The sequence below is a fragment of the Poecilia latipinna genome, unplaced genomic scaffold (genome assembly GCF_001443285.1).
Source record: "Poecilia latipinna isolate Pla-1442-1.1 unplaced genomic scaffold, P_latipinna-1.0 Scaffold974, whole genome shotgun sequence".
In the NCBI taxonomy this organism is placed as follows: domain Eukaryota; kingdom Metazoa; phylum Chordata; class Actinopteri; order Cyprinodontiformes; family Poeciliidae; genus Poecilia; species Poecilia latipinna.
In genome coordinates this window covers 163,281-185,377 of record NW_015113590.1, presented here as the reverse complement: position 1 = coordinate 185,377, position 22,097 = coordinate 163,281, and the positions used below count along the sequence as shown (strand labels likewise).

General features: G+C 39.8%; 1 protein-coding gene across 8 annotated transcripts in view; it reads right to left on the bottom strand.

Annotated features, from left to right (window-relative positions):
- Positions 1-1,326: 1,326 nt before the first annotated feature.
- The window catches only part of mctp1b (multiple C2 domains, transmembrane 1b), a 43,622-nt gene continuing 22,851 nt past the window's right edge, over positions 1,327-22,097 (bottom strand). The window contains exons 1-22 of one of the 8 annotated variants that reach the window (XM_015050067.1): positions 20,065-20,158; positions 19,874-19,994; positions 19,654-19,796; positions 19,484-19,563; positions 17,255-17,378; positions 16,482-16,526; positions 13,747-13,785; positions 12,300-12,467; positions 11,973-12,103; positions 11,606-11,792; positions 11,176-11,269; positions 10,973-11,075; positions 10,483-10,585; positions 9,648-9,749; positions 9,459-9,533; positions 8,614-8,733; positions 8,404-8,514; positions 8,262-8,315; positions 7,203-7,312; positions 5,336-5,445; positions 4,443-4,540; positions 1,327-4,309 (exon numbers count right to left, since the gene is read on the bottom strand). In XM_015050067.1, coding sequence (XP_014905553.1) covers positions 4,238-4,309; positions 4,443-4,540; positions 5,336-5,445; positions 7,203-7,312; positions 8,262-8,315; positions 8,404-8,514; positions 8,614-8,733; positions 9,459-9,533; positions 9,648-9,749; positions 10,483-10,585; positions 10,973-11,075; positions 11,176-11,269; positions 11,606-11,792; positions 11,973-12,103; positions 12,300-12,467; positions 13,747-13,785; positions 16,482-16,526; positions 17,255-17,378; positions 19,484-19,563; positions 19,654-19,796; positions 19,874-19,994; positions 20,065-20,070 — 2,196 coding nt within the window. In that variant the 5' untranslated portion in view covers positions 20,071-20,158 and the 3' untranslated portion in view covers positions 1,327-4,237. Of the gene's footprint in view, positions 4,310-4,442; positions 4,541-5,335; positions 5,446-7,202; positions 7,313-8,261; positions 8,316-8,403; positions 8,515-8,613; positions 8,734-9,458; positions 9,534-9,647; positions 9,750-10,482; positions 10,586-10,972; positions 11,076-11,175; positions 11,270-11,605; positions 11,793-11,972; positions 12,104-12,299; positions 12,468-13,746; positions 13,786-16,481; positions 16,527-17,254; positions 17,379-19,483; positions 19,564-19,653; positions 19,797-19,873; positions 19,995-20,064; positions 20,159-22,097 lie in introns of those variants that run through there. The other 7 variants (XM_015050061.1, XM_015050062.1, XM_015050063.1 and 4 more) reach the window with 7 other exon arrangements.

Here is a 22,097-nt window from a genome sequence, read left to right as displayed (position 1 = left end):
GTCCTGGTTTCATTTCAGCTCTATGCTCAACAAAACTAATGCTAATGACGCCACCTGCTGGCCAACGTTTCAACACACAGCCCGGAGGCAGGGGGCCTCTTTTTAATTCATTGTAGTCATATTCCTTTATAGGGGAAGCTTTATATTTGTTGACTCTATGAAGGCCATACTTTTTTTTTAATTAAAAAAAACACATCGTAAAAGCCCCATTCATGAGGACCGTTAGCTGTGTGTGGAACTGTGTGTGTGTCTGATTTATTTTTGCTTTATTTGCTAACTGGCTGACCCAGGATAGACCTGCAAACTCACATCTTTGAAGTGCTGCTGTTGAGTCCCTTTAGGAAACTGAGTAAGAATTCAATAGAAGCTGCAGTCAGGCTGTCAAACTCAACCAGCTGGTGAGAGTCCAGCCGTCTGCCATCATCCTGCTGAAATAACCCAGTAAAGTTGTTTCCTCAGTGGGATTATAAGCGGCGGCAGCAGCAATGCCTCACCTCCTACACAGAGACATGATGAACACCACTGATCTGGTGACAGTTTTAATCTGGGCAATATTACCTTCTGTTCAAGTCAAAACAACAAGCTTATCTATCATCTGTGGCCTGGAAAACTTTTCTGCTGCTTATTTTCATGTCCAGCATCTCCTGTGGAGGCAATGAGCAACAGAAAGTTGCTGTTGACCTCTGTTACCTGATGACACTGAAGTTGGTGTCTGATTCACAGCGTCCACTGGTGCTAAAGATTCATTTCAGTGAAGTTTGTTTTAAATAGTCCAAACTGCATTTGGGTATTTCTAAATCAAAATATTCATTACTTAGACTGTTCAGAATCTGGATAGTAGCTAGCTATGAGCAGCTAGTTAAACTCAACCAGCTGCTGACAGCTAGCTAGCTATGTGTGTGGAATTGACTTCTTTGACCTAGTTAAAAAAGTCAGTTCCACTTATTGCACAAATTTTTGCTTGTGCAGTAAAGACTCTAAGGAAACACCACTGACATTACCTGGATGACTTTTTGTCATATTTAACATGAAGAACACGAAGCCTTTGTGGTTTAATTCTTTCTAGATTTTTACAATTAATATTCATTTGGACTTCCTGTAATGCATATTTAGCAGCAGTCAGCTCTACTTTCGGTTGCGTTTGGTTGACGTTTTTAGATCAACAACTTCACTTTTCACCTCAGAACCGACTGAATCTGGAATCTTCTAGAACAGTCTGACCTCAGTGATTTCCCAACATCAAATTCCCTCCTAAAAATCCTGCATCGTGTTCACAAAGTTCTGCCTCATTTATTTGCTTATGTAAGACACAGAAAGCCACACACATCTGTGAAGAAATATATTTTCTCAGAGAAAGAAGTCAAAAACAGATCAATGCAACAGCGAGGACTCGTCGGGGGAGTTAACAGTACGTCGGATCAATAATCATAGCTTTTACGCACATTTAGTGTTCATAAATGCACTTGTATAGTTTAGGATCAATCATGCAAAACACTTACAGACAGCAGCTTCCACATACATGCAGGTCATTGCATCCCAAAGTTAAAAAGACAAAGACGGAGATGCTGAGAGGAAGACAGCGATAGAACAGGATCAACAAAGTGAGGAGAGTTAGTAAAACAAAGAGCAGCGGGAAAAAAAAAAATCTTAAAAAAGGAACACAAAGAGGGTTAAATAAGGTCTTTATGCTTGTTTTTCTTTGGTTATCAGACATCAGTGCTCATAGATATGAACACTGACATCTGTTGAAAGAGCTTTCATCTGAAGCTGCTGATTCCTAGCAGTTGTAAACTCTAAGAGGAGGTCAGCTCCAAATGTCTGACCGCTGCAAGATATTAGCTGCTTTTCCACCCAAAGCATTAAACAGATGCTGAGATATGAATATGTGTGATTCAGATATGAGTGGCTGCATTAACTGTGTTCTTTTAACAGAACAGGCTTAGGAAAAGTTACAAAGTTACACAAGGCTGGAAAAATATCCACGCTTATGAGAAAATCACCAAACTATTGTTCTCAGAATTTAGATCAACATTTTTGTTCAAAACTGATTCAGTTTATGTTTGTTTGGTTTACAACAGGCAGGAAATATGGAATACTTTTGGAGGATGTTCAGTTAGTTTATTTTTTGTCTTGATTTAATGTTTTTTTTTTTTTTGCTAATTTATGGAAAAGAATAAAAATGTTTTGTTTTTTTACCAGCTGAGTAAAACACACCTAAATAAAACATATCCAGCTGTGTGATGTGTTTTCCACGTCACTTCCACATCAAGACAAAATGATGGAGACATCCAATAATTTGCATTTGAAAGAAACAAGATAAGAAAAAGTCTAATTGGACAAATGTTGCAGACCTTAAAAAGCGGTCATTAAATACTTTAAAAACTTTGATAAAATTGCATTGATAGTTAACTGTTTTTTATTTCCTTTAATCTGGTAACAGGTGTAAGGAAGAGGACATTTCATTTGTTTTTGCAACATTTTAACTTCTATAAAGTTAGAAATATTTAGAAGTTGAATACATTTCATGCTATGTCTCATTTTTTTTTTTTTTTGTTTTGCTGTAGATTAAAACAGACTGAAAAAGCAATCCCATCTATTGTTTGTGCAGCAAAGACAGGAACTGTAGATGTTATTTTTGCTCCTTAAACCACCCAGATTTGTATTAGTGACTGAAAAGTTTTAAAAATAAAATCTGTGACAAGTTGAGCAGTTGAAACTGTCATATTTTAACTCTTCACTCAGAACTGCAGAGAAAATCACCTGCCAAAAAAACCCCTGAAATGTTTTCTTATAACAGTTGGAATGACGGCTGATCAGGTGGATCTGTTCTTAAATTTGTTGAGATCTAAAAAGGAAAATGTTTGTGCTGCTGTGAAGAAAGAAATCCTCATAGCAGTAGAAGATCAACGGCTTCAGCTTATTTAAAATAACTCAAACTGTTTTTCCAGCAGTGGGAGACAAAACTATATGAGCAGATATTAACGGTTCAGACTTTACTGTTATATCTGCTGCAGTTTCAGATCTTGTTCCAAACCACTTCAGGAAAGAAGAGCACAGGAAATCTTCACAAAATCCAACTGACTTAGGTCCTGCATTGAGATTAACATTTTTGAGAAAGAAGTTTTGTTTTTGTTTTTTTCCAATACAGGAAACCTTCACCCGGCCCGGACAGCGAGAGGATCAGCAGACTGCAGGCTGTCAATCTATCAATCTGCCAAGATGTCATTTTATCAACTTAACAAGTAGATAAAATGACTTACCAGGTAATTTTGTCTAGTGTCTGTTGCAAATATTTTAATACACTTAAAATAAGACAGAATAACTTACTGGTAACTTTTCAGTCAGATATAAGAGCTTGTTTTACACAATACCTTCATATTGATTTACAAGTACAAGTTCCACCAGCAAATTATTCCACCTATAAAAAAACATTTTTCCCATGTTATAATGAAATAATCTGATAACAGACCAAGTACTTTTTCCATCGATATTAAGGAATTATTAACCTAAAACAGGATCCTGTGTCTTACTTGGAAGTTATTTTTGTCTTATTTCAATGAACATCTGAACATCTTAGCACACTTGAAATAACACTTAACAAAATTACTTGGTCATATTTGTTTTAAAGCTGTTTTAAACTGGCAAACATCAGATAATAAAAGCTACAAACTGGAAGAAAAAACACTAACTGCTTATAACTGCTCATGTGAACCCCCACAGGAATATAAAAACTCATTTGAGTGGAGAAATCTCCAAAAAAAAAAAAAATTTGTGTGAAAAAAAATTGACACAAAAACTTTTGTTCGCCTGACTGACGGGAAGAGAAAGAAGACCAGTGCGTGGAATAACAGCGGACCTTGTGGTGCTGGTCACTGAGGTTGAGGATATGGAACAGAATCAGCATGCAGCTCTGAGTTCAGACACAGCAACGACACGTTCAGGTCAGAAGGTCAGAAGGACTCTGCTCCGGTTGCATGCGACAGCAGCACTGCATGCAGATGACACAGTCCTTTATTTCATCACTTTAACAACAAGAGTTGGGTTGTGTGGAGAGAAATAAATTAGATAAAAAAAACACAACATCTTTTTCTTTCACATATTTAGAAAACAATTCAGTTCGGTAGCAACAAAATAAAAATCAGTAAATGCATCTTCGTCAGAATCAAATGTACAAGAGGACACGGTTAAGAAACCAGATATGAAATTACAATAAATGTACAGAGTTTACAGCTTTCAGCTAGCTGGGGTACACCCGCCTGCGCTTGTTGGGGCTTTGTCCAGGATCAGCTCTCAGCTCTCTGTACTGCATCTGTCCATCAGCAGAGAGAGAGAGAGAGAGAGAGAGAGAGAGAGAGAGAGAGAGAGAGAGAGAACCAGCAGCACATCAATTCTGATATGTTCATCATGAGCCTTTCTGCTGCCAACATGGCCGCCGTACCCACCATTTGAACATCAGACGGAACTCTGGACAGGAAGTCCAGAAGCTCGTTGTTTTCGATCATGTATGGATCACGAAGCTTCTTAGTGAACTTGTTCACACCTGTAGAATTCAAATTAAAATGACTTTATTCATCCCAAAGGGAAATGAAATGTTGTAACTCATTTAAACTCTAAATCACTCCCCATGTCTACTCCTTCTGGCTGTGGGCAGGAGGGAGCAAACATGTAGGCCTGACACAATAATACATTTTGCTGGACGATAAATTATCCCAGAAGTTATTGCTTTAAACAATAATATTATTGTTCTGAGACAATTTTTAAGTCATATAATGGTAATATAATCATGCAAGAACACATTCTAAAAGACCAGTAAACTTTAAATTCTAATGAGTATTAACACTGGAACTGGAAGACTTCTTAAATATCCAAAATAAATAAACCAAACAACAAATAAAATTAATTTTGAAGTTATAAACAAAATTCCCCTCCAAAAAAAGACAAAAAACGATAAATCATGCCAATGGAAACTATTGATGTCATTTTAATTTAATGATTAATTGTGATTATTGTGACAGGCCTATAGACATGCTTCCAGTGTGTCATTTTTAAAACGGATTTTTTTTTTTAATAAGAATTATTCTTCTTTATAGTCATTTATTTTCTAAATAATTTTACCTACTTTTTTTTGTATTTAGTAAAATGACTTTTCGACTTTATGATTTCAGTCAAACAATCTGAGCTTCTCACACCAGTTTGTTGGATTTTTGTCCCTTTCCTCCCGACAGAACAACAGCTGTGGGGCTGAGATCAGGCTGGTCTGAATGTGGCTTTGCTTTGTAGCCAATTTGGAGTGAATGACAGTTCATGGTACAGCAGTGAGTGGATCGGGACTCACCCCAGGCAAGTACGAGGTATCGCAGTGGTATGAGGTAGAGCAGCAGTGTGGCCAGGCACAGGGCAGTGATGGCCAACCAGCTGAGGAAAGGCACTGTCCAGTTAAAGGTGCTGCAGGAGACAGAGGAGGAATGAATATGTGACCTGCTGTGTGAGAACGACTGCTGAAAGCTTTGAGTCTCCACAAATACAGTCACTCATACAAACAGCCGTGTACCCAGGAGCAGAGTGGAATGATATCACAAAGTCTGATGATGACGATACCAGGTGTGATATTGGCCCGTTTTCATCTTCCTTCTCTTTCTAACCTGTGCTTCCAACTCGGTGACCTTTAGTATTTTTGCCGATGTCATTTGTGTCTCATGTGACAATGATAAACATTGCAATAAGAACTATTTGTTACTATTTCTTTAGGCACCTGTATGATTATGACTGCATGGCATAAACACAAATACTGCTTTTAAAAAACATTCTGGTTATAATATGTTTTTTGAGGACACCAGTCACTTCAGTAAGTGAGAGTTATATTATTAGGCTGCTCTGCTCACAGTAGCTAGCTGTAATCATATTTTCACATGTACTGACCCTGTCAATGAACAAACAGTGGAAAAAATAATAAAACTAACAATCCCAACAACATGGATGGTTTTTGTTTTTTTTAAAGCACAGATAAAGCAAAATCAAGAAATTTATCATGATAAACGATAAACGATACAATACAATATAATAAGCTCCTCCTTTGACCAACAATTATTGCTCGCCAATTAGTCTGTCATGAAGTGGTGAGTTAGTAGTGGTGAGAATGAACGCTGGGACCCAGATGATGATAATGATGATGATAATGATGATAATGATGATTTAATAAAGAGAGCTCAAAACAGTCCAATGCAGGCGGCACGGCAGAGAGAATAGCACACAGCTAATTACCAGTAGCAACTGATAGAGGACTGAAAAACGAGAGCTGACGCCGACACAGGACTTAACCAGTTCTACTGAGACGACTGACAGACTGACGCTGACAAAGACGAGGACCCGACAAGAGACAAAGACAACAGGTGGGCTTAAATACACAGGGAGGGTATTCAGGTAACTAGACACACCTGGGAAGCAATCAACAGGGAAGACAGGACAGCAACACGACTAAACACAGAAAACCTCAAAAATTACTACACAGAAAACACAGAACATAACATAGTCCTTTACAGCATGAATACTGCATAGTGGTACTGCGATGATGACATCGTTACTCATGTGTCGGTGGAAACCCAGCCTAGAAATGTTGTAAGTTGCAAGAAGCCGGCATGTTTAGAAGGAGAAAGACATGAGATTATGACTGACATAGACAGTCACTGGAGTGACTGACAGAGGGCAAAGGTCAGCAGGAAGAGAGCAACAAGAAGCCACCATCCAGATCACAAAACTCCTTCTGGGAAAGCAACAAAAATGTATTACTTTTATTGCTTTCAACTTAAAAAGGAGATATTTTGATGCTTCGTTCTGTGTGGATTTCACATTAAAGATGATTGGTGCCACAGTCTCCAGAGCAAACTCCAGACTTCCATGTCAATATCCACTTAAAGAGACTTCAATGGTTCAGAAATACACATCACATGATATATTTTTAATCTGGGGCATATAAATCCACTGTGACCTGGACCCAAACTTGGCCAAAAGTTAGCATAGCATATGGGAAAAACTAATATTTACAAAAAAATGACAACACTAAGCGACATGCGTGGTGAAGTGATGTTATCAGCTGTTCGTTACCTAACAACAAAACCTCAGGCCTGTCTTTATAAGCTCTTGGTTTGTTTCTGCTGTTTGGTTGTGAAGGGCGCCACAAACATGGCAACCTGCAGAGAACCTACTTCTTTAACCTCTCTCCAAACGATGCTACTTCATCCAGAGCGGTCTGTACGCTGATGAACACGTCCTGGATGGCGTACAGTTTATCCATGAAGCCTTTGGGCTCAGAGTCCTGACAGGAGAGAGGAGAAGTTTCCATAAGTTTTCAATATTTGACGCTGTTTTGATAAAGTCTAGATATGTATGCAGAGTTGGAATCTGTTCATTTCATTTAGGGGCGCCCAAACACATGAGCCAAAAATAATGTTTTTGTGCCTACTCAGCAATCAACTTAGTATGCAATACTTTCGACAAATAATAAAGTAGGGATGTTTAAATTATTATACATTCAAAACTTTAAAATCGTTTTGCAGAAATCAAAATAAGACAATTTGCAAACTTTCCAGGTATGAATTTGGAAAAAAACAAAAAAAACAAACAAAAACAAAACAAAAAAACAAACAAATATAGACATTTTTAACCAGTGAAATCAAAACATAGGGAACTCTTACACGAAGTAAAAGCATATTTGGGTCCAGTTAAGTCAAATTTTTGAGTAAAAGTCACCGTATTGAAAGCAAAACGACGAATAATGTGTTGTTGTAAATGTCTGCTGTTGTGAGGAAATTTTACTTTGTGATCATTTTAAAAATACAGTTTCCATCTTTTTTATAAATAAAACAACTGATGAAAAATGAATAAATAAAGAAATAATGTTTCCACCGACATCAAACACCTTTGCATCATTCTTGAATTGAAATCGGGGGCCAGACAGAGTCAGTCCAGGGTCCACAAATGGCCCCCGGGGGACACATTGGACACCGCTGCTATAGATACATGGGTGCCTTTCATTAAAGGGGGCAGTATTGTGTATTCCAGGCACATATGATTTATAATTAAACACATAATTCAGTAACCATGTCACCTTCAGTTGTTACCAACCAGTGACCCCAGCTTCATCACTAATGTGTCATAGCTTACATCAGAAGATGTTTCAGGACTTTATTTGGCTACATAGTCACTATCTAGGTAAACTACATCTATCGAAAGCAGAGGAATGACTTCCTGAATTAGAGCAGCACCTTTTCTTCCTTGTCCTCTTCATCATCCTCCCATTCAAACATGGCCTCCATGGACTGCAGAACAGAGAGAGACAGCTTCAGCAGGTGACTGGTCGGTAAAACACACACACACACCTGAACACAAATGAGTCTCAGTGCTCACCGTCTCTGCCGTCTCTCTGCCTGAAAAGAAGAAGTAGTTCCAGACCAGCAGCAGAACCAGGCCAAGTGGCAGCATGTAGAGCTCAAAGTTCCAGACCACCACCACGAACAGCTGGGAGCAGAGCACACACGGTGGGGAAACAGTCAGCTGTGTAGATGTGTGTGTGTATGTGTGTGTGTGTGTGTGTGTGTGTTTGAGTGTTCTCCGTACAATGAAAGCAGTAATGCTCCTCTGTGACGACTCCCACTCAAAGCAACTGTTGATGTAGGTACCGTAGCTAAAGAGGACCATGATGCACCGCTTGACCCGGTTAAAGTTCTGCTGCAGCAGCTGGAAGGCAAAAGGTTTACCTGCTGTAAATACAGTTTGATTCAAATACACAATGGAGACGTTTGCTGGTTAGTACAAACTCCACAAAGTCAAAACGTTTTATGTCTTATTAACATCATGGATTTGTTAGAGGCTTTCAAATAAAATGTGATTGGTTTCAACTAAGCTGCCTCCTGCTGGTGGAGGAGAGATACTGTCGTGTTTTAGAGCATTTCTCTGTTTTTAAAAGCAGAGGATGCTTTTAAAAACAGAGAAATATCAGTTTTAAAAAATATGTATATTGAAAAATCATAGCTCTTCTTAAAATTGTGGTTTTTTTTGCTTTTTGCAAATCACATGTGAATAAGTTTGTTCACATGACAACTCATTAAAAACACACTGCATCATCTTCCTCCAGCTACTTCCTGTGGTCTTCTTCTTCATGGTTTGTGTCAGTGGCGATGTCCCGTGGCTGATGCAATAGAAAGTGTTTCCATTTAAGTTTGGCAAATAAAACCAATTTCAATACAGCCAAAAAAAAAACAAAAAAAAAACACTTTATCCTAGAACCAAAACCATTTATTGAAAAATGAGAGTGTTTCCATTAAGCTATTTTATTTTTGAAATGTCAAAATGCACAAATATATGATGAATGGAAATGCAGGAGTTATGAATCAAGGATCAGGACCGGACCTGAACCCAACAGTTGTCCTTTGATTTTTATGTAATTGCATAACAATACACACCTGCTTGGAAACTTTTGGTTCTTCCTCGACGTATTTCTGTTCTGCAGGAACCACGGTCTTTAAAGCAGCCTTTATCTGAAGAAAAGCACATCAAGGAAAATCTTTAACACTCTGGACGGAACAGACTGCAGGATTCCTCCTCAGGATGTTCGAGTGAGCAGACATGCAGGAACGCAGCGTCACAATCACCGTGTTGTAGACGACTTCCATCTCCAGGTAGATGACTCCTTTGGTCGGGGCGGTGAGCTCCTTGTTTTTCAGCACGTAGGCTTTCTGGACGCCGTTATGGATCTACAACACACACAGACTGGATTACGAACCTAAAACACACACACTGAGTTACGAACCTAAAACACACACACTGAGTTACGAACCTAAAACACACACACTGACTTGGCTTACAGACTGCAAAACCGTTCAGCGGATTTCCAAGAGGCACTGCAGGCTAAAGCTCACTTGGTTATCATGCTGTGTTTAGTCAAAGTGATCCAACAAATCTTCAGGATAATGTTTGTATATAAATTAAACCTAAAATATAAAACAGCTGGACATTAAATGTAATTATTCTGGATATCAACAGGGACAAAGTTTAGTTTGTTTCCATTTTAAAAACTTCATGACTCACACATTCTAACAGGACTATGCACTCATATGAAACTACAGCACCTCTGTGGTCAAGTTGCTCCTCATTTGCATTTTCTTAGCTATAATTTTATAGCAACAACAATAAACGTCTAAATTGTAATTGTAATAAATGTCTAAATTCCAGCTTTTTAGTTTGGAAAACGTCTGACATATCAGTACATATTAACTTTGGCCTTGATGGAAAATCTCTGTTATGGCCTCAGAGATTTGCTAAAGCACATTAGTGAACAAACATCATTAAAAACACAGAAGCCATTAGTTCAAGTCCACTTCATGATTATCCATTGCCTTGTGTTTGATCAGCCGAATGGGACCTTGTGTCTGTAACGGGACAGAATGAGGAACATTTCCAGGAGTCTGAACAACCTCTGATACTCACGTTCAAAAGAGGAATGGCCACTTTTCCCAGGAAGTCTGCACTCCTGTCTCTGTCTTCGTCAAACACCGACACCTCCAGGACCGAGTGAACATCTTTCACGTTGCTGTGCAGAGAGGAGACGTGAGGCCAGACTGAGCCAGAGTCAGAGTAACAAGCATTTTTGGGAAATTGAGGAAGTTATTCCAAATTTTGCTATTTTTTTCAACCTTTTCTAACGAAACACTGTCTTCACACTGCTTCAATAACAGATAGTCCAACTAGCTGTCCATCCTCTAAGCTAAACCAGCTACATTTTCTGCTTATATTCTGAAATTCAAACTTTAACTCGTGCTTTTTGGTTTCCCCAGCCTGAAACATGTTCCAGCATCAACAACCCACAGCTCAGAATGACTCAGAGGGGCTTTTACAGCCTCTCAGTCCACTGGAGAAAACATTAACGGCCCCATAATGAAGAATTAGGAGGAAGATGCTGCAGCAAAATGTGACTCACAAGGTGAAGACTTTGTTCCACTCAGGGTTGAGATTCTTGTATATGGTATGTGTCTGCAGTCTGTCGTTATTCAGCTCCAATACGCAGAAAGGGTCACTTTTACCTGGAAAAAAAAGAGAGAGCAGTCAGATTAGAGAGTGTGTTTGGTGGCAGGTGGTTTCTGAGGAGAAACAGAAGAAGAAGAAGTGAGGAGGCGCTGGTACCTGTGACGTCTGCGACCATCAGACCCTCGGCCCTCAGCACCTTCACCTGGACGATGCCCACGTCCCTCAGGTTGGACAACGACTTCCTCACACCCTGCGGCAAAAACATGTTTGTCTTGCAGTCTTTTGGATGGTAATTTTTCAGAGGCATCATAATCCACTTTAATTATGGTTTCGGTTGAAAGAGTTTTTATTGTATATTTAAAATATCTTCCAGTTCCAGTGTTAAGTGATCTTTACTAAATTATTTTCTAGAGGAAGAGAGAACTTGCATTGTTATGCCACTATCAAATTTACTGGGTCTCAAAAATCACTAGGATTATTGTCATAAACTGGACAACAACTTATGATGTGTTATCATCACAGTCCTGGCTAACATAAGTATTGTTATATAGTGGATGTGAGATGTGAACGTCAGAAGGCCACTGACGTAACGTTTGAGGATCTCTCTGCGTTCCTCTGGGTCCTCCAGCGGCGTGAGGGACAGGTCGGCGATGGAGACCGCCGCCGACGCCGTCAGTGTGACCAGCAGCACCAGGACGCCCCGGGACTCCTCCAGCGGCAGCTCCAGGTGATGGGTCTTCTCTTTAGTCAGAGTGGAGAGGTCCAACTGGCAGCTGGAACAGGAGCAGACAGGAAGGAAACGGTTGGAGGTTCTGGTTCTACTGGATCACATCAACACCAGGCTTATCCGCACTTCCTCAGCCTAGTCCTTCTTATGTTTGTAGATTTAAAAAGTGTTCATTGGGAGAAAAGTGGAGGCGAACACGGTGAGTAAAGCTGATTCTGGTTCTGACCGTCCGATGAAGTCGTCTCTCCTCCCTGTGTCTTTGTCCCACACTGTGATCTCCAGAACGCCTCCTGTTTCCTCATACAGATGAAGGTCAAATTGCTCCCTCCACTGAGGACTCAGGGTCTTTGACACCGTCTGCACACACTCACACACACACACACACACACACATTTCTTAATTCCCAAACTGGACTGAATGAAACTGGATTTCAGTTGAAACTGAACATTTTCTTATCATTCCTGAAGTCATCGATGCTCTAAATGGGCACCAGGTAAATGACTGCAATGACTCCATGCTGTCTGGTTCCTAACAGATGTGCCATCTGACCCACCTTGCTCTTGTACTTCTGTGGCCCTAGCCTGAACTTGGCGTAGGGGTCGCTCAGGCCGTTGGGGTCCATGGGCGTCAGGTTCCGACCTTCGATCAGTGTGATGCTGACGATCCCTCGCCACAGCTGGGACTTCCGATGCACCTCAGTGAGACGCAATGACTGCTGCTGCTGATCCACACACACACACACACACACACACACACACACACACACACACACACACACACACACACACACACAAAGGAATGTATTCATCTCAAAGCGAGGAATGAGAGATGCAGGACAAAGTGTTTACCCTTTCCTGATTTCCTAATTTTTTTGCCTGTTTTTCACACCAATCAAACCAATTTAGGAAAAGTCAAAGACAATTCAAGCAATTCAAGCAGTTTTTTATTATGGGAGAAAACAAATCCAAATCTACATGCCCCTGTGTGAACAGTGACTGTTCTCTAAACCTCATAACTGCATCGCAGCAGCTGTAAACATGCAGCCAGAACTACCACCAAATGGTGCAGATCAAACCAATGTCATGTATTTGAGTGGTCCAGTCAAAGTCCAGACCTAAAACTAACTGATTGATGTTCCACAGACACTTCATGCCAGAGCAAAGCAAAATGAGCAACAAAATAAAGCAAAAAAAAAAAAAAACAGTAAATGGTGGAGTTACTACATTCAGACACAAGGGGGCTGAAAACAGACACACCGCACACCTACTTCACAACTTGAAATTAGGCCTCTGTCTTTTTAAGAAGCTCTTGCTTTCTGTTTCTCCATTAAGCCGTTAAGAAGTGACGAGCTCAGTGGACTCGCAGATCCACCAGGTGTTTGCTAATTGCTGATGGCTAGTCTTTAGGAGCGGAGTGTGGGAGGAGCAGGGGGAGCAGTGCACCGTGAGGCGGAGGCTCAGCTGAGGTCTGCAGCTCTCAGGCGGAGCTCTGTGGATGTAGGTGGTGTTTCGTGGGACCAAAGATTTATGCAACCCCATAAATTAAAGGATTTCTCAAACATGCATGAAAAATAAAATCAAAGCCAAACTCCAGGTGTGATGAATGAATAATACTATTAGATTAATAGAACTAAAAAAAAGTTGAATTTACATAATAACTCCCCTTTAATAGCCTTAAAACTTAACACTGAAGCCATTGGTTTATTTTTATCTGTGCCTGAGACTTAAATAAAAAAAAAAGATCAGTTAAATCAGTTATGTAAGGTGCGTGCTCTGGATCACTTTGCTCCAGAAACATCCCACCAGAAGACCGGAGCCTCAGCCAACGGAGCCGACAGCAGCAACAAGAACTCGAACACAAAATGGAGGCGCTGCGTTGAAATGCAGACATGGTGACGGAGAAGTGACAGGAAGCTGGTGGAGGATGCTGTGGCTGCACACACACACACACACACACACACACCCACACACACACACACACACGGTGGTGATGGTGTTTACCTTTGTGGATCGTTTCCAGGATCTCCTGAGCAGCATGGTCTGAAGACATATTAAACACTGTTCAGCTGTTATACGTTGAAACGTCTCGACCCAAAGCCATTAGAGGATCAGCTCTACTGGGACTAACTGAAGCTAAACCATGAGGGAGGGAGACGAGTTGCTTTATTTAAGCCCCATTAATAAAGCAACATAAACAGATGCATCATTTATTTTCAGTTCTGATGATTTTTTTTGTTTTGCTCATTTCTTTCCCACACTTCTTCAGCGTACAGTCGCCTGATTCTGAATCCATCTCTCTGACTAGAGCGGCGTTTCAGACTGAGACTCAGCTTATTATTATTTCATATGTTGAGTAATATATGGATGAGACAAGCTGTGTTTAATGACTTGGAGCTAAGAATGGATTTGAAGAGTCTCTGAACAGAAAATAATCACAAATGTCAAAATCCATAACCGTGAAGAACTTCAAGCATGTTTTGCAGCAACAATTTCATCAGTAATTAAGATGTTTTGAATATGAAAGGGTTCTCTAATTTCTAAAGCAGTTACTGAAAAATATGTACGTATTATTGTTGATAAAACTGTCACAGAGCTCTTAGAACAGAACCTATTTCAATGAATTTACTATGAAATTCATAGATTCCACCTCCTGCCATCTAACATAAATCCATCCAACCATCCAGAACCGAGCCCAGTCTCCACACTGGGCCCCAAAAAGATGCAGATTTTTTTTTCAGAGACTCAGAGGAAATATAACTCAGACAAAATATTTCTTTATCACGACAGGGATGTCCACATCTGATCCCACCAGTCAGCATAAGGTCCTAATCCAGGTTTTTGTTAAATGATTACGATCAGGCGTCTCTTGAGACGGTTGGTATTAAATTTAGTTGTTAAATTTTACTACATTTAAAGCAAAACACATTTTCGATGCAGGAAAGCAACTTTTTCACTTTTTTCTGTAGGTGTTTGTCATATAACTTGACTTCAACTGAGTCAGAAGATTAACAAGTGATATTAAAAGAAGGAGGACACATGCTAACGCTAGCTTACCACTTCATCAATGTGCTCCAGACAACAACAGCAAAAATATGAGCTTATTTAAAACTGTAGCTGCATGTTTTTAGAAACAAATCATAAAGCTGCATATTTCAACTGAAGGAATGTGGGAACATTATGGTCCCAACTCCAGTGGAGATAAAATACCTGCCACCGTCAAATTTAAACAATGATTGGTATCTAGGACAAAAAGTCCTGATCGGGACATCGTTAAGGAACAAGTGAAAATGATAAGCACAGTTTTAAATTTTAGCCCTTTGCACAATGCAGTTGTATAATTATTCTTTTAAAGCTGCCTTTGGTCATTTGTAACACAATCAGAACAAGTTAGGCTGCATTCACACCGCAGGTCTTCATGCTCAGTTATGATTTTTTTTGCTGAGAACCATTTCATCAATTTTTTTTTTTTGTAGTTGTTTCATGACAAGAAAAACGTTGACTTTGCATAGCAGCACACTGTCTATGGAAGTAATAATGGACGCCGGCGTTAAAGCAATTGGAGGCAACCGTATTATCACCAAATCACAACAAAATGAAGGAAGCTGATAAACAGAAAGCACAAGTAACAGCAACAGCCTTTAGTGAAGCGTTCACTGCAGCTTCTGTAGAGAATCTGATTGGACATGTAGTCGGACCAGGAGTGGTGGGATTGTGATATCATGCACCTCAGACTTCTTTCAAAATTTCATAATTATGAGATTTTCAGCCACCATTTACATCCAGTCTGGTGTAGAAATACGATGCATGTCTCATGTCAATGATGGAAAAGTCACATAAAATGAGATATAAACTATTCAGACTGCAGAAATCAATCGGATATGTATCACATTTAGTTCTACATACAAAAGTGGCACAAATCAGATTTTTTTTTTGGTTGAAAACATCAGAATCGGGCCAATCAGACTGCCGTGACAAAGTCACATATGGTTCACATGTGGATAAAAACATCTGAATTGAGTCGCATTCACCTGCTGTGTGAACGCAGGCTTAAACAGCTCAATAGATGTTGCATGCTAACAGGATATGCTAGCAGAATTCCAGACTCCACAGAAAAAAATCAGAGCCGTTAGTTTGAGTGGAGGTTACATCCCATCTCAAAACTGTTACTCTGTCAGCTGTGCATGAACCCTCCATGTGCTGCGTTGATCATTTCACACAGAACTCCGGCAACTAAAAAAGCCATCCTGGGGAGATGTGTGAATGGAGCTTTTACCTTGATGCCTGCATTTTGGCATGAATAAATAAGCGCAGCTCATGCAGTAATGAGGATGATGTTTCTACCACCTCTCCGTTTACGGCTCCATCTGGGTTCCTGCCTTTCCCTGCCGTCATAAAACTTTGATTCCTGACAGAAAGGGTAGGATCACACATACAAGCAGCTAAAATGGGCTTCCTCCATACAGAAGCTGCTGATGTGGGGGGAAGTATCTGTGTCATATGGGGCATCCAATCCAACACTCCATCGGAGGGTTATCAGGTGTAAAACAAAAAGATTTAAAATTCAATACCACAAAAATAACGTTAATGCTAGAGAGTAGAAATCCTTTCACAGAGGTCCTCTAAATGTTTTCTAATCAGGCTGCTGAGGAACAAGCTAGTTAGACTCAGAGGTGAAGCTAAAGGAGCTAAAAGAGCTAAAGGAGGAACGCTACAAGCTAACTCACGGCTACACTCACTTTATTCACATAAGGTTTCCACCGATATGTCTTAACCTCGCCTCGCTGCAGGAAACACAAACATGGAAAAGAGAGGAAGGTCTAACTGGAGACCTTCTATAATCAACAAGTTCATAAAGATAAAATTCAGCAATTTATTCTGTGTCAAAAAAATATACTTCATTGTTTGCATCAGCAGGATGAAACTAAGGTGCAGCAGGGATTTATGCTTTTAAGATGTTTTTCTGTTTAGCTGCTCTTCTGTTTCAACGTCTGCTGGCACTATTTCACCTTTTGGCATCTGTAATCATTTTGGGAGTAACGACTTTTCATGACACACAAACTGTGTTTGAAAGAACCTATAATGAGAGCAGAATATTTCAGACAAATGATGACTGCTGCCAGGAAGTTTCTGGCAGCATTTTGAAGACTGTAATAAAAATACAAATAACAAAATGAGGACAAAGAGCCAGGAATGATATAAATGATTTCTATAGGAACAGTGAGGACTCTGCTAACCTGTATCTATAGCAACCCAGCTTGTCCCCTGAGCTGGACACATGCTTAGATCTACAGTAAAAATGAGCAAACCTGGAACAAACTTTTAAAATTTTGCAAAAAAAAAAAGAAAAAAAAAAGTGAATTAGTCGTGTTTCCATCTATCTACTGGTTTAGAGTGAATCACTGTTTGCCCTGTGAGGATAAACAAGTTAATTTATCAGATGTTTGACATTGTAAAAAACCCCAGCTGGCAGCGACATCGACCGTATCTGACAGAGAATATGTGTACCCACCGCCGTGTCTCGGGGATCCTCCATGGGGCTGCTTTTAGGCATCAGGGTAACTGCCAGCTCCAGAGAGCCCAGGTCCTCGTTGGGGAGCTGCGGGTCCTTCAGCACCAGAGTCACCGGTATCGTCCTGCAACACAAGCATGTGTGTGTGCTCGAGTCATCCTCCCACATAAAAAACATTAGCAGAAAAAAAAAACAAAAAAACCCTGTTTCGCTCTAGGTTTTATATTGCATGGATAGTTGTTATTTTTGAGTATTAGGATTTTAATAAATATGTATTTTTCTATCTGGGAGTTCTAACTGGAGCTATGTTCCAGGCTCATGGATGTTAATAATGTGTTTTTTAATGTTTTTTATTTAGCAGATGTGTTGCTTTTGGACACCTTTCAACCGACAGATATGCTATTTAAATCAAATATTATATCTTGAGGGTCAGGTAATAAGGATGGAGTTAGAGTTGAAAAACTGAGCACATTTAAAAAAAAAAAAAGTTTAAACAGATTTAATACATGATTTAACAAGGCAGGTAATGACTATTTTACACTGATCGTGTAGGTTTGGATAAGAGCTGCACAATGTACAATAAATATATCGTCATCAATATCAGTGTGTGACATATTGACTTTGAAAAACGATTGTCTTATGACATCCAAGAGAATCAGCATAATGTTGATAAAGTGAAATTGAAGTGAATGAAAATGAAAGTAGAAATGCAGAGTCCAACATGCTGACACTTGAAAACTGCTAAGTTCAAAGAAGGCATGTAAGCTTGTTTTACTGTGTTAGTGTGAGATACAGCTTCAGATGTTCACCACAAACTGGCACAAGCATCAGGAAGGAGATGAAGAAAATCTCTCCCAGAGACACAAAAGGCTCATGGAGGAAAGCAAAAAGAGCATGCAGCACATGGAGCTGGACCGTAAGGGGAACCAAAACCACAGACAGGGTTGCCAACCATCCACAGCAACATTTGCATACATGGTTAGAAAATCGGTTTAACAATAGTCCCTGGTTGGGACTGTTTACAGGTTACATAATGACCCCAGGTTAGTTACCTGACCGAGTCTGATGGAGGCAGGTGTGGGACGTTAACATGACCCATATCAGAGAAGCATTTGACCTGTTTCTCAGGTCACGCCACTTTCTAGCCTCTTCTGGTTCACATATGTGATGTTATCTCTGTTCTGATGTTCCAACCCATAAATCCATCTTTGACACTGTCTGCTAACAGACGATACAGAGAAATCATAAAGTATATTTTGTTTGTTTTTCATTACTGTGTGCATGAAGTAGTAGGCTCTTAGGACTATGAAACCTAGAACTGAAGCTAGTTTCTTTCTTTAAATACTATTCTTCTGTGGTTTAAGCTGTCAGAAGTGGAGACCTTAATGTATTTAGTCACTAATAAAAACTTATTTTAAGGCATAGTGAAAATTAGAGTCAATAAAAAGCTAGTTAGCAAAAAGCTGGTGGTGTAGGAACTATCAGTATCCTGATGGGAACCAATCACTAACTCTCCAAAGAATCTGATTACCAACCACATTAATAAACAAAGTCTTTGTCTTCGTTTTGAAATTCAGCTTCACATATAAAGACTATTTTTTTTCTCTTAAATATAATTTATTTTGAAATGAATCCGTGGAAGAAAATTGTCTTGCGATGCGGTGCACATCTACATTTTGATATGTGCATAAAAAATTAATTAATTAATAAAGACTCTCTGCTAGACGGGCCTGCATGCGATTTTCTGCTGGAAGCCATTTAGGTTGAAACTTTACATCAACACAGCCAACAGACATGGGTGACTTACAGCGACGTTTTAGGTCAACCTGAAAGTGTTTCCTCTCAAAACAAAGAAAGTGGAAGTTGGCACAGGTCCTGTTTCAGTTGTCAAAATCTGGCAACCCCAACCACAGACAGGTGGCTCACATGGAGGCATGCAACAGCAACCAGCACAAAGCAGCACAAAACGACACGGAGACACACACAAGCAGCTACGAGGATAACAACAGCCACCGGACAGTAGAACGGTCAGAGAAACTAACGTTGCTCAGAAGAGAAACACAGAACAGCAACAGAGACATGCAACCACCAACCACCACAGAGAGAAGAACAACAACCACAACGACAACCTAAACAACTGCCTCTACGGCGCATTGAGCTAGTTTGGATTCTTAGACCCGTCTGTAACACGACACAAATCCTGCATGATGACAGGAACGACTGACAGACCTCTGCTGCTCTAGAGACTCCAGGTAAAGAAAAGCAGAACCCATGAAGTCGTCCTGAAGACCAAAGTCATAGTCAAACACCTGCAGGAGAGCAACACAACATCTCCACTGACTGCTGGTTCTATTTCACCATTGATTTCACAGTGTCTTCTGTGTGTTTTTAATCTTTACCTTGACATAGAGCGGTTCGCTCAGACTGTCCACGATCAGCGTGATCTTCTCGTCCCACACCGGGTTGAGGTTTTTGTGGATGGTCTTGCTTCTGAACACCTCTTTACCAGCCAGCTTGAACTTGACGTAGGGATCGCTGGAGCCTGAACAGATCAACCGTTAACACATCCACAGAGGTAAAACTGAGGGGAAGGAGTAGAAGAAAGACGTCCACACGCACCTCCTCGGTCTCGGATGGCAAGGTTGTGTCCTCGTTTCAGCTCGATCTCCAGCTTGTATATCCCTGGTGGGGGGGTGGCTGCCTCAGCGGGGCTCCCCGAGGAGCAGGATGCCCCCAAGCCCTGTCAGGAGAGACGGATGCATTCATTAGAGCCGCTGCTGCTGCGTGAACCCGAGTCGATGCAAACTCACCAACATTCTGAAGAGGAATGCCGGAGTCTTTCTGCAGGTGTTGGATTAGAGTTTTTTTCTGTCTTTGCTGCATTCATACTGACACTGACTAGAGTGTGAAACTCGACTTATCCCTCAGAGGACGGCCGACAGGAAATTACACGATTCAAGCTTCCTCCCAACCGACCGCACTGATGCTAGATGATGTTTCTTCCGTTTTTTTTTTTTTTGTACAACCACCCTTTCCACATCAGCACCTTCGGATGAGGAAGTCTGCAAACAGGCTTCATGAAACACATCCCTGACACTGATTTCATGCCTAATGTACAGGATTCATGGCTAAACTGTTCATAGGACTTTATGACTGAACTATTTCACAGCAGCACATACCTCAGGACATGCAGTATCTTCTGTGGTTGAGTAAAACTTCAGATCAGATGCAACCAAAAGTTACCAATTCTTAGCAAGAGCAAAAAGTTCACTTCAAAATCTTGCAAAAACGTTCAACCGCATGGGAGGAAAATATAAATAAGGAAAAATGTTACAATGTTATGTTGGATTAACAGATTAATAATTGGAAATCAGAAGGTGCTTAATAGGAGAATTTGTTCGTTTTTCTACAGAACTTTAACCAGGTGAAGCTAAACTATAACACATGAGGAGAAGATATTTACAGACCAGGTGGTTTTGTTTTTATTATTATCTTAAATTCAAAATGTAGATATATTTTTGTACAGTTTCGGCTTAATTACCACTCTTTCAAAAAATGTCCTTTTTTAAGTCTTTAAACTCCAGCTGATGATTAGTTAACAGTTATTTCAATAATTGATTTGTCGCAATTAATCGTTTCAGCACTAAGCCGATGTTCATTTCCATCTTGTGGCCGTTGGTGTGTGTCCCGTACTGGAAGCATTTTCTCCCCCACAGCAGTCAGTCTGCTCAGCATTAATTATTGAATGTTTGCTGTGTCTCCTCCTGACACCATGACAAATTCATAACACTGTTAATGACTGGATGACAACTGGCAACAATGTTCTTTCTAAATCTGATTGCCGTGATGCGAAAAAAGTAATTAAGTCCCCCCAACCCATAAACTTTAGTAAAATCTTCCTTTATAATTCCAAGAATGATCCACGCAAGATTAAATAAAACATTTTGAAACTGATCTATGATGGAGTATGAGAGCCAGGATAAAACATAAAAATGAATAAAGAAGTGAATCATAATGTTGCGAGAAAAAAGTTGTACAAGAAAAAAGCCATAATTTCATGGAACTAGTCATTTGACAATGAAGTCAAAATAATACAGGAATAACCTCAAAATACAAGAAAGTCATAATATTGTGAGAAAAAAGTTGTACAACAATAAAGTCAGTATTATTAGAATAAAGTCATTCGACAACTAATACAAAATAATACATGAATAAATTCATAATAATAAACTAATGAAGTCTCAACAATTCGATAACTCCATTGGTTTTGCTCCCATTAAAATGACTTTTTTCTGGTCATTTTATGACGTTCTTCTGGTAATATTGTGTCTTTACTCTGCTAATGTCATGACTTTATTCTCACAAGTAATTAAGAAATAATCTCTTAGTCTGGTCCCACTGAGCCGTGGTATATGTATGATGTGCCAGAAAGAACGCGCTCCACTCTGCATGTAAGCAACAGAGAGAAGTTAACATCGATTTCTCCATGCTGCGTTTTAAATGCCAGGAAGCCACTGAGAATCCTGCATCCTGTCAACACATTCACACACATCCCTGCGAACATCCGGATCGATGTCGATGATAAATGAGAGTCTGGAGTGTGAGAGCAGCAGATTGCTCCAGCGTTTAAACCGGATGGCTCGCTGCGGACTGCAGGGAGGTCGTTAAGGATTCCTGTTGCCTCGTAATCCAAGTGTTGCTTGATGGCCTGTGAGTTTTGGCTTCAGAAATGTTTTTAAAAGTCTAAAATATATATATATATATATATATATATATATATATATATATATATATATATATATATATATATATATATATCTATAAAAAAAAAAAAAAAAAAATA